Consider the following 13369-nt stretch of genomic DNA (forward strand, 5'->3'; position numbering starts at 1 on the left):
TTTTCTGCACAATTTCATAATTTTGAGCTTGTCTGGTGTCCTCTTTTGTGTCTTCTGAACTTTTAGTGTTCATCAAGAACATTTTCACATCATGATAAAATCATGAATTTGAAAACCTGTCAACTTTAAGAGTTCTTGTGATTCTTCTTAATTGCTGTCTTGCAGAATTCCCAGAGCTTTTGCTTTAGACAGGTAGTCCATATGAAGCTTTTTGAGACGTTTCTGGATTGACTTTAGTTTTGTGTGTGCGCTTGAAAGAAACTGCAAATGTACAAATGATTCAGAATGTAATTAATTTCTAATGCTATTAATTAATGCTATAAATAACACACTTTAAGATGGAAGCTTGGGGCCATAAATAAATGGACCTTGGGCCGCAATTGGCCCCCGGGCCGTACTTTGGACACCCCTGCTTTAGATACATTGGATGGTTTAGGCCCAAAATACATTGCTGATCTGCTACTACTTTATGAACCACCTCGACCTCTGAGGTCATCAGGTCCTGGTCTGCTTTCAGTTCCTAGAGTCAGAACAAAACATGGTGAAGCAGCGTTTAGTCATTATGCACCACATATCTGGAACACACTCCCTGAAAGCTGTAGGTCTGCTCCAACTCTCACCTCTTTTAAATCAAAGACTAAGACTTTTTTATTTGCCACTGCCTTCCTATCTTAGATTATTTTAACTCACTTTGAATTAAAATTTTAATGTAATTTTTAATATATTTCTAATTTTCCTTTTCTTTTCTGTTTTATCATATTTGTCATTTTAACTGTGTTCTTTTATGCTTGTCTGAATGTCTCCAATGCTTTTAATGTTTTAATGTAAAGCACATTGAGTTGCCCTCGTGTATAAAATGCGCTATACAAATAAAGCTGCCTTGCCTTGCCTTGCCTTGCCTTGCCTTGCCTTGCCTTGCCTTGCCTTGCCTTGCCTTGCCTTGCCTTGCCTTGCCTTGCCTTGCCTTGCCTTGCCTTGCCTTGCCTTGCCTTGCCTTGCCTTACATTTTAATTAAAGTTCTCTCTGATTCTGATTCTGATTCTTATCTTATAACTGGACACAATCCTCTTTTATGAAGTGAATTTATTTTAATATTTAACATTTTACCTCTCTGCTTTTACCGTCAGTTTGCTTTTATTGCTTCTTTGCTTTTATTGTGTTTTTATTGTTCTTGTGAAGCACTTTACTTGCACTGAAAAGTGCTATACAAATAAAGGTATTATTATTATTATTATTGTGTGTTTGCATTTATTTTCTTTGACTGCATTTTAGAAGGATAAATGAAGGCAAAACAGAATTTTCACTTGCAGTTTTTATGATTTAAAATCTTCTTTTTCCTTTTTTTTTTGATGCATTTTCAGTTTTTTTGTACCAATTTTTTGACTTTTTCTTTGGAATTTTACTTTCAACATCCAAGTTCCTTCAAAGGATAATACAACACCAACTAAATTTGAAGGTTGCAAAGTGTGGCAGTCTCTTTGTGCAGGCTTGCATAGTCATTAAAAAGTAAGTAAAAGTAAACTGATTATGAGCTGCAGGAAAACACACGCACATCAAAAGTGATTAATTATTAAACGTCCCATTGTGGAGACTTTAATTACTCTCACCGGGGCATTTTTAAATCTAACCTTGTCACACTGGACCTACCTTTTAATTTTTTATACTTCTGTTGCGTGATTTCATCCTGAAAATGCACCTTTTTAAAAAAGCTGATCACATTTTGTGTGTTTGAAAATTTAATTAGAAAAGAGAAACGTAATTAGAGGCGACAAAAAGTGGACTGAAAAGAGAAGAGGAACAAGAGAAAGTTCAGTCGTACCTCATGAGAGAGAACAGTTGACGTCCTGTTGATGCGTGTCACATGCACTGTACAGTATGTACATCCTTGTGTGTGTGTGTGTTTTTGTGTTTGTGTGTGTGTGTGTGTGTGTGTGTGAGACCATTCACCGTTTTAATCAGAATTCTTTCCTCACATGAAAGAAAATGCCTTTGAAAACTGCATTTAGACCATGTGATTCTTATCAGTGAAACATGCCTATGCATCCTCTGATGTACAGCTCCATGTGATCTGTCTGTGTGTGTGTGACTGTGTGAGAGTGTGTGTGTGTGTGTGTGTGTGTGTGTGTGCGTCTCTGACCTTGTTGCCGTTGTTCAGGCTCATGCTGCTCAGTGCCGACAGTTTGGCCTCCAGACTCGGCTGATGCTGCTGGTGGTGGAGCTGCTCCCTCTGGATCTGCTCCCTCATGCTCCTCGCCTCCTGGATGGCCTTCATCACCGCGTCCTGGTCCCCGAACAGCGCCGTGGAGTTGAGGCTGGACAGGATGTCTGCGAAGGGGGAGGAGGAGAGGGAGAGAGGGAGAGAGGGGGACAACTGTCTGTCACTTTGACTGGCAGGCAAAGCAGAGAGTGTGCTGATCCGTACGAGAGGCTTCGTTTAAGTTTCCTCTGATGGTAAAGAAACCTCAGTGTGAGGTTCATGGATGTGCAAAAGCAGTAACACATAATGATTTAAAATCTGTTCTTCATGTTGGTCTTCTTTACTAATGTTTGTTTGATTGATGCATAGTATTACTTTAACACACAATTTGAAATGCCCTCTTTTCCTCCATGTTGTTCTAAAGCAGGGGTGTCAAACATGCGGCCCGCGGGCCAAAACCGGCCCGCCAGAGGTTCCAATCCGGCCCGGCGGGATGACTTTGCAAAGTGAAAAAAATTACAGAGAAGACATTAACTGCAATTTTTCAATTAAAGTAACTACTATTTCAGATTTGTCCTCTGAGGGTCACATAAAATCAAAGTGCTGACTGAGCACACCTGAACAGCACTTTTTTCCAGGACTTTTTTCCTCAAAGTGAGAAAACAGATGACTTGCTGTTTGCATAATCCAGTTGAGATTCATGCAGACTTTTTTAGAGCATTATAAGATGACCCACCAACTACTAACACTAGCACTACACCCCTGCATACAACACTGGCCAACATGCAAACTGCTCCTGCTGGAACTGAGGGGTCCATAATAGTCAACTTTACCTTCTTCATTATTATAATCTATCTGTTCTTTTGATGTAAACATTACACTCTGTGTCAGGTGAATGGGTAACCTGTGTGTTTGATGTGTTCGCAGCAGGTTTCAGGTTTTAAAGAGTAAAATATTCAGCCCACTGTGAGACTCATCATTGCAAAAAATACCACAGCTGTTTTTGTAGAAAGGTAGTTCATGAAATGTGAACATTTTCAGGATGTGCTTGTACTTTTTCGCACTAAAACGAAAGGGAATACTTTAGAGTTGTTGTTATTTATAGGTTATTATGTTCTGATTTTACTGGTCTGGCCCACTTCAGATCAACTTGGGCTGTATGTGGCCCCTGAACTGAAATTAGTTTGACGCCCCTGTTCTAAAGCTTCACTGGTGCTACAAATATTATAATTACTACTACAACTACAGCTGCCACTACTACTACTACTACTACTACTACTACTATAACTACTACTATAACTACTATTAAAACTACTACATCTACTCCTTATCTTCTCCCACAACTATGACTAACAGAGCAACTACTACAACCACAGCTACTACTACTCCTATTAATACTACTCCAATTACTCCTCATCTTCTCACACAACTGCTACAAATACTACAAGAACTCTGAATACTACCACAACTAAAACTTCTAATAGTCCTTCTACTACCACTTCACTTCTATTACAACTACTTTACTACTATAACTACAATATCTATAACTGCAGTTTCTATAACTATCACAGATACAAGTGAGACTACAAAAAAATACACAATAATAACAATAATGTTATTGATACTTATAATAATAATTCTAATAAATAATAATAATATATACAATTAAAAATAAATAATAATAATAATAATAAAAATGATAATACCGATTAAAATAAATAACAGCAATAATTATCATAATAATAAATGATAATAATAATAAATAAAAATGATTATACAGTAAAAATAGAAATATTTAACAATCAAACACTATAATAATGATTATAATAAATACAAATAATAATTCCAAAAATAATGATAATATAATAATAATAATTAAACAAAGTAAAGTAAAACTGATAATACCAATACCAATAGAAATAGAAATATATATAATAAAATAATAAAAACAATATATAATAATAAAAATGATGATACCAATAAAAAATATAATAATTATAATAGTTATAAATAAAATGATTACACAATTAAAATATAAATAAATACAAACAAAAACACCAAAAAATAATGATATTATAAAATAATAATTTAATGAAGTAAAGTAAAGATGATAATACAATAGAAATAGAAATATATATAATAAAATAATAATAATGACAAAAAATAAAAATCATACTACTAACTACTAACTAGAAATAATAATAAGAAAAAATAATAATCTAATAAAATCCTATTTTTCATAATTTAAAACGTTTTCAATAACTGTTATTTTTGTTGATGCTGTTGTTAAAATTGTAAATACTTTTCTGCACTACTATCATAATAATCAGTACTTATTTTTTATTGTTTAACAATGAATTAATGAAGAATGTCCCCAAATATGTTCAAAATATTCACATTAAGTACGTCTTATCTTTTTGTTATTAACAAGGAATGTTGAAATTTCATCAGACATCATTAATCAATCCCAGGCGTCATTCAAAAACACAGCAACTGTCTCATTATATTCTCACTCAAACACAGCTGAGTATTAACGGGTGTGGAAATACATATGGTAATATTTTTATTCCCAACAAAGCCACACAATGTTGTAACAAACTGGCTCCAGATTATACAGGAAATTTATGTTCCTTTCTTTAATCCTTAAACTTCTAATTGAGGTTTAAGGAGCTTTGAGGCGTCTTCTCCACAAACTTGAACCGAGAAGTATCAGAGATGAGTTCATGAGACTTGTGCCATCGGCTGAAACAAGTTCAGAAATGTTCTGATTTTTAAGACTCAGATCTGTATTCTCTTTTTTTAAATTTAGTTTTGAAATAACAGAGGGTTTGGGGTGAGACACTTTAAAAACAAAGTGTACAGAAAGAGCTGAGCTAAATATTCTCCTCCTGGCTTCCTGGAGTAAAGTAAACACATGTATGTAAAATGGTATATTTCCAGTTTGTTATTGAGGCTGAGTGTTGCCAAAGTTGTTTTCCAGCACACTTGTGTCCAAACTTGACAAAACCTCCTCCCACTTGTTTACGCGCTGCGCCTCGCACTTCTGAGGCTGATGCACACTTGAGGAATGAGAAGAAAATAAATAAAAGGATGCAAAGTTTCCGTCGCCCTCCTCGTTTAATTAGCAGACGAGTAGGAAGCCCTGTATGCTTGGGTGGCCGTTAACATGGGCAAAAAATAACTTAGCAGGGAACAGAAGCGACGCGTCCTCAAAGCCACTCCAGAGGAGCTGGTGAAATTGTTTTCTGGGGGGATATAATGAGAGGCTTTAGATTGGCCTTAATAACAGATAGCAGAGGTAGGGGCATAAAAGGTCTAACACAGGCAGACAATGATGTGAGGAAGCTCTTAAAAACCAAATAACGTGTGCTGGGTTTCACTGCTTCCGCTGCCGGGGTTTTCATTGGGGCTAAATACAGGGCTTTGGACTCCTGTAAAACACAAACACACACACACACACAAACACACGACTACACACACACATGCAGGTCTCTTGGTGGGGTTGAGGTGTCTGCAGTCTATCAGGCACATGCGACGCCGCTCGGTTTGTCTGTGTGTGGCGGGGAGGAGGGAGGTGTTTGGGTGGGTGATGTTGTTTTCCCGGTTGAGGGGCAGACGTGCTTTTTCACCGGAGTGTGTGTGCTGTGGATGGATGTACAGTGGATGGATGTACAATACACAATGCACTGGTGTGTGTGTGTGTGTGTGTGTGTGTTTGCTGGTGTGCGAGAGAGAACATGATGTGAGTGCGTAAATCTTTCCACCCCCGATGTGTATTTGGCATGGTGAGGCAGCATTTATAACAACTGATTCTTATTAAACATGGCAGTAAAGCCAACGTTAATGTTCTTCTTTTAGTGAAGGATAACAGCGCTAATTCATACCCAGCAGTAAAGGAAACACTGGTGCTAACGGCTAAGTATAGCTGCTTTTCCACTGCAAAACCTTTCCTTAGGGAAAAGGTACTTAAGAGGAACTTTGTGGGTTTCCACTTTTGGGACAAGGTTGAAAAGGGACTCTTTTTTTATCTTGTGCTGGGGGGTAGAACTGTCTAAAAGTACAGTGCTACAGTTCTTTGTTGTGGGCTTTGCAATGCTTAGGATACGTTGCTGTTCACTGTATCACATCAGGGACATTTAAAGCTGCGTTTCCACCAAAAGTAACAGGAACTTTTAGTCCAAGGAACCAACACACATCAGCAGACTTTGTGTGTCTTCAAAAATACAGACAAATGTAGACTTGAGCCGTAGTTCCACCAAGTATTTCAGACTTTTAGTCCAAGGAACTCTTTTTCAAGGGACATCACATTAGGAACCTTTAAAGCTGCGTTTCCACCAAAAGTATCAGGAACTTTTAGTCCATAAGGAACTAAAACTGCTCTGGCTTTAACTCACATCAGCAGACTTTATGTGTCTTCAGAAACATAGACAAAAGTAGGCTTGATGAACTTTTAGAGCCGTAGTTCCACCACAAGTATTTGAGACTTGTAGTCCATAAGGAACTCTTTTTCAAGGGACATCACATCAGGAACCTTTAAAGCTACTTTTCCACTAAAAGTATCAGGAACTTTTAGTCCAAGGAACCAACACACATCAGCAGACTTAACGTGTCTTTAGAAACACAGACTTGAGGGACTTTTAGAGCCGTAGTTCCACCACAAGTTTTTGAGACTTTTAGTGCATAAGGAACTCTTTTTCAAAAAAACATCACATTAGGAACCTTTATAGCTACGTTTCCACTAAAAGTATCAGGAACTTTTAGTCCAAGGAGCACTCCTCTGGCTTAAACACACATCAGCAGATTTTGTGTGTCTTCAGAAACACAGACAAATGCAGGTTTGTGGGACTTTTAGAGCCGTAGTTCCACCACAAGTATTTGAGACTTTTAGTCCATAAGGAACTCTTTTTCAAGTGACATCACATCAGGAACCTTTAAAGCTGCATTTAAAAAAAAAAGTAACAGCAACTATTATTTAAGGTATCCTCTGCTTCAAGACTTTGTGTTTTCAGAAACCCAAACAAATGCAGGACTTGAGGGACTTTTTTCGTTGTTCCACCACAAGTATTTGAGACATTTAGTCCATAAGGAACTCTTTTTCAAGGGACATCACATCAGGAACCTTTAAAGCCGCATTTCCACCAAAAGTATCAGGAACTTTTAGTCCAACACACATCAGCAGACTCTAATTGTCTGCAGAAACAAAAGCAAGCTTGAGGAATTTTTAGACCCATAGTTCCACAAGCATTTGACACTTTTAGTCCAAGGAACTTTTTCAAGGGACTAAAAAGTTCCTTTAGCCCACGTTTGGGAAGATTTAGTCTTCGGACATGTGGAGGCATTGTGCTTAACATTTTGGAGATGTTGAAGACCTTACAGCAGGAACCTTTTAGCTTGTGCAATAAAGTTCCTTGGACTTTCTTTTTACACTGGTCCATGCAGAAGTGATACATCTTTAGTGTCAGTTTTAATCGCAGTCTTTGCTTCTTGTGGTGGAAACATGCACCATATCTTTGTTACGTACCCAGAGAGGTGTTCCTGCCCATGCTGGAGATGGGGCTCGGGATGCGGCCCTTTCCCATGCCTGATGGACTGGTCTTGTTTCCGTGGAACAGACTGTGTGTCGGGGATGTTGAGGAGCGGAGTGAGTCGGCCGTCTTGGGTCTGGCTGAGAGGTTCAATGGCTGTGTGGATCCCTCCTCCTGTTAGAAGAACAGACACATGTTTCATGGATCAGAATCAGAAGCTTGAAAGTGAAGGATGCTGTCAAAGACAAAATAAAGAAGGCATCAAAATATACAGAGACACATCTCAGTCATGCAGAATATTTCACACCGAGCTCAGTACCTCCAGAGGAACTTTAGAGCACACACATATTTGGTGAAACCATACTTCTGCAGTGTGAATGGGTTTTTTATTTGAAGTGTAATTGACTGAAATCAAGCCGGACCCAGCAGCAGGTTTTAAATGATGTCCCTTGAAGTGCGTTTAGTTCTTCCAGTGATGCTCTCACTCACTGATCAGTCATCCCTGTCAGGTTTGTTCCCTTCAATAAATGAATTCCAACGCTGACCTCCACGAACCTGACGGGAACAACCGCAGTCTACCTTTCTGAGCAGAACAGTGGCTCCTTTGTTAGCTTGGTTATTCTGTTGATAATCAAAGCTCCGTGATCACATGAAGGAAACGTTAAACTGAACGAGCGTGGATTTAAGTTTTCGGGAGTTCAGGACAGGAAGGGGGGGCAGAGCTGGTGGCTGAGGCTGCGGGTGGCATGCCAAAGCAAGGGTGGGTAAGTGGAGGTTTTGGGGGGGGGGGGGGGGTTTGGATGGTGCAGCACTACTGTTTGAGTGCGGTGAGCTCTGACGCCGGTCTATTGTGACGCCTGCTGCAGCTGTGCCCCACACACACACACACACACACACACACACACACACACTCACACACATGGCTTCCATTACTGCCTCGTCGTCGAGTAAAGATGAGGCGTACGCTCTCTCCAGTGAAGGGGTCTGGGCTCCTGCCAAACAGCAGCCAGCGCCAGTTTCAGTATGTGTGTGTGTGCGTTTGTGTGTGGGTGTTTTAGGTTGTGCGACTTTTAAATAAGCTGTTTCTAATCGACTCTTCACCGCCGTGCGCAGAACGCCTTTTACTCTTCCTCCACTGATCCTCGTTATTACTATTCTTCTGTGTTTTCCTTTCATAAATAATCTGAGCTCACTCTCCTTTATTGTATTATGTTGTCTCTTCGTGTACTCACCATAGAGACAAACTTTCATCTCATTCCCAGTCGTTTTTCTCTTGAGTTTCATCACTTTTTTCCTCATGGGCCTGTTGTCTCTGCTTTCTACTTGTGGTTCAAACCCCCTTTATAAAAGTGTCCCCTTTAAGGTGAGTTCTGGGGTCTTTTAGCCCCCAGAACTACTTTACCCTGAACTAAAAGGTTCCTGTGCCCCCATTGTTGTCTGCATTTCCACCGCAGGCTGAAGTCCCAGGTAGATTGTGGAAATCAGGCCAGTGACGTATGGAGAAAATAAAGAAGTAAATGCACTACACCACCAGACCAGTAGAGGGCAGTAAAACAAAGACGAATGCCATTCATCACAGATGACACCATAGAAGCAGGCAGGTATCATTATGAGCAACACAACAGTTAGCCTGTTAGCATGAAGAGACTCAGCTGGCGCTGTTTTAGATGGTGCTATATTTCATCACAGATGGATTCACTGAATCAACACGTGAGAGGAGATAAGCGCGAGTAGCAAAGACGTTTCAACACGGCTTTAAAATCCTTTTGAACTCTAAAAGCCGTGAAAGAGATCGGACGGTGTTTTGGTTTAAACAGCGACCCTGTTAACTGGAGACTCTCAGCCGGATGCATCCCTCATAAACGTCTTTAGACGATCATTAAATATCTGATGAGGATATTTTGAAATCTTAATAAAAACTAAACTAGTTTGCATTCCCAGGAACTCCCTCTGTGTTTCAACAGCTGTGTAAACTCCACAAACAGTGACACGTTCAGCTGAAGGTCTCCAGTTTACAGGGTCACTTTTAAAACCGTTACACCGGGAGGAGAGACGCATTCACAGTGGGCTGAGAGAAGACTACTGTTACAAGCTGCTAAATCAAGAGAATCACAGCTTCTTCTTTTGAAAAGTACACACACATACAAAAAAGATAGAACAAATAAAAACTAATGAAAGAAAGAGAAATCAAGTGAATCACAGATGGAATAAACAATAACTGTGATTTGTTTTCGGAAAAAATAAAAAAATATATATATTGAAAAAAAATTTGAATTTTTTTTTTGAAAAAAAAACCAAAATTTTGAAAAAGAAAAACCAAAATTTTGAAAAAAAAAAATTCAATTTTTTGTTTTTTTTTGAAAAAAAAACATTTGAAAAAAAATTTAAAAAAAAAAAAAAAAAAAAAAAATTTAGAAAAGAAAATTGAATTTTTTTTTTTTTTTTAAATAAATATTTGAAAAAAAGTTTTTGGGGAAAAAAACAATTTGACAAAAAAGCTGACCTGGTTCCTGTCGAAATAATACATTTTCCTCATATTTGAAATTGTGCTCCAAAAGCAGAAAAACATGAAAAAAAGTGAAATTTTTCTCCTGTGGTTAAAAACATGGAAAAGCAATGAATGAATCAACACGTGAGAGGAGATAAGCACGAACAAAGAACAAATAAAAACTAATGAAAGAAAGAGAAATCAAGTGAATCACAGATGTGTGTGATTTTATTGTGGACTGCGGGCGGAATAAAAACACTAGAGTTAATCTACCAATCAGACACGTTCAGCATTGCAGGCCCTGCCCCCTGTAAGTCCCAGGACCTTTGGAAAGTACTACCCCCTAAGCAGGGGCTTTTTAGGAGGGAGATTAACTACCCCTGAACTAAATTTAGACCCTAGGTCCACCAGTCGAAACACACGTAGTTCCGGGGTAAAGTTCCTCCTTTAAGTTTAATCAAATCTCAACGATGCACTCACCTTAATTTGGGAGACAGGACTGGATGCTCTCTTCTCGCTCTTCAGGGCGGATGGGGAAAGGGGGCTGGAGGAGTTTGGAGCCTGCGGGAGGGGAGTCATCTTGGCTCCAGGGGAGATCTGCATGCTCGCCAGCTGGGCGGCATACAGCTGCTGCAGAGAGAGGAGAAACCAGCAAAAACCGACAGGCTATTAACGTCGCTCGCCAGAAGCTATTCAGTGGCTTTCCTCTTTCTTTCATTCTCTATCTTCTTCTCCTTTCTTTCACACACACACACACACTCACTCTCTCTCTCTTTCTCCTGTTGTATGTTTTATATCTTTGGCTGCATCCTCTCCCTGTTACGGCCTGCATCTTCCGAGGTTTGATGGGTGTGTTTTTGGGGCCCAACATACACAGAACTAATGTGGAAAGAAATGTGCATGCAGAAAAACACAAACCCTCGATCTGAGTGTCCCCAACAGATGTGAGATTTGTTCCAGCTAAACATTTTTATTTTCAATTACGTGCAATCCATCTCTGACACTTATTCTTTCAGCAGATGCCTGAAGCAGCTCGTGTCTCACTTTGCATCAGGAGATAAATCCAGTTCAATACCGGCGATCTATAAAAACTTAATATCTCTGACTTTGTTCTGCAAAATTAACTTTTTCAGACAATGCCTGGCTCGGTGTAAGCTCCTGAACAAAATGGCGGCTGTCTTTGTGTTTCAACGACACACACACACAAAAAAAAGGATCTGATCCTAGACGGGGAATGCACCACATGTGTGTTTTTCACAGCTTAACCTTTCCTCAAGGCGTTCCAAGCAGCGCTGTTGGTGATAATAGTGGAGTAAAATCGAATCAAACTAGGGATGCAAACAATACTTTATGAGTTTCAAAAACACTTGAGATCAATCTTGTCATATTTGGTTTGTCCTTGCTTTAAGAGTCTGGGCAATTGAGTTCCTCCACTGACTTCCATCCCAAAGACAATGGAGGATAATCATGTTTAAGTAGGGTTAGTCACACGGCAATTACATCTCAGGCATGAGTCAATTTAAAAACACTTGAAAATAGTGTAAAAATAATAGAACACTTAAAAAAAGCCTTGGAAAGTATAAGCCATCTGCCTTCAGCGATGGACAAAAAACATTAGATGAAGCAGAGAAAAGAAACGGCTCTGATTTTCCGTCCAACAAAAATCAAAGAGTCAAATACTCGGCCCACAGTCCAGGGTCTTCTAAATCAAAGCTAGCTGGCCAGACAAACCGCTGCCTGTAACCACTGTCAACCCCTGTCGAAAAGCATCGGAGTGTGAGCGCCGGAGTATCAAAGAGCCTGTCCTCAGGAAAACCACCCAGACGTGGCTGGCCTTCACTTCGACTCCCTCCCTCCCTCCCTCCCTTCTCTCTGTCTTTCTTTCTGCTCTCACCTCATCCATACTCTCCCCCCTCCTTCTCTGTCTTCATTTTGTCCTCCTCCCTTTTGATCTCCCTCTCTCTCTGTTTTCTTCCAAGCTCACTCCTCATATCTTCCTCCACCTTCTCCATCCCTCTGTTTTTACTCTCTGCCCCCCCCCCCTCGGCTCTAAACGGCCCCCAGTGTTGTGAGATCTGATTTCCCTGTAGTCAAAACTGCAAAGCCTCCTGGGAGCAGAGATCCAAAAGCAAAGAGTGTGCAAAAGAGAAATAAAGAGAGGAGTGGGGCGGAGGAGTGGGGGGGGGATAGAGAGTGTTGCTCTTCAGACACACGAGACCACCGTCGCTTCACCGGCCCGAGCGCCAGGCTCAGCGGTTGGGGCCATGCAGAGAAATTGGCTGGCCCTCTTTCCACTTCTCTCGGAGCGATATTAAACACAAACAGAAGGGGCCTCGCCGCTGAAACAAAGCCCTGATGTCACGCCGCTTATTTTCTTTGGAAGGCACCGGGAGTGCTCGGGCCAACCCCCGGTGATATGAGATCCCCGTAAGAATGTGCCTCGAATGGCTGCTGCGGAGGCCTCTCGCGTCAATCAAGCCCGACCGCAGAGTTACTTCTGGTGATGCCTGATATTCTTACGGCTCTGAGGGGAGCAGACACATGAGTCTTTGAGGTGGAAAAAAAAACAACACACAGTTAGGGTCTCGCACCCCGCGCCTGCCCTGTGTACGCAAACACACACCCTTTTTGCTGTTGTGCTGTTCGCAGCGATTCCATCAGCAGACAGAAAAGAGAAATGTTGAACAAACAAAAGGCTGAGAACGAGAGCTTTTACCTGATTTTCTTAAAGACACTTTGAGATTGATTGGTGACTGGGGAGGACGATGTGCAGCGTAAACAGCAAGAAGTACAGCTCTTGCTGTTCAGTCGAACCCCCAAGGGAAGACAATGCCGCAATTTCTGAAATTACAAATTGACAAAGAGGGCCTTGGACGACTCGGCAGCTGTCCGACTATCTGACTGTGCTTTGGATCCTCGGTGCTTACTCGACTGAAATCCAAATGTCATTGTCAAACCTCCTTTTTTCTCATGAGCAGCAGGTTTTTTTTAAAAGCCTTCATCTACTTTGGCAGAGAAGATGATGTTGTTGTGCTCAGGGTGTGAGCCTGCAAACACTCCCTTCTGTGCGCAGACCGGCCGGTCCCATCAGGGCTGAGTGGAGAATCCCTCTAGCTGGCCTCTTTAAGTGTCGAGCTGCTATCGATCTCAGGAGTGCAC

At 40.5% G+C, this 13369-nt stretch overlaps 1 protein-coding gene across 1 annotated transcript in view; it reads right to left on the minus strand.

Annotated features, from left to right (window-relative positions):
• The window catches only part of LOC117814062 (transcription factor SOX-6-like), an 82738-nt gene that overhangs the window by 26063 nt on the left and 43306 nt on the right, over positions 1-13369 (minus strand). Inside the window, exons 6-8 of the mRNA XM_034685171.1 lie at positions 10691-10840; positions 7719-7896; positions 2138-2325 (exon numbers count right to left, since the gene is read on the minus strand). Of these exons, the coding sequence (XP_034541062.1) occupies positions 2138-2325; positions 7719-7896; positions 10691-10840 (516 nt within the window). The remainder of the gene's footprint in view (positions 1-2137; positions 2326-7718; positions 7897-10690; positions 10841-13369) is intronic.

Source organism: Notolabrus celidotus, chromosome 6 (genome assembly GCF_009762535.1).
Source record: "Notolabrus celidotus isolate fNotCel1 chromosome 6, fNotCel1.pri, whole genome shotgun sequence".
NCBI classification, from domain to species: domain Eukaryota; kingdom Metazoa; phylum Chordata; class Actinopteri; order Labriformes; family Labridae; genus Notolabrus; species Notolabrus celidotus.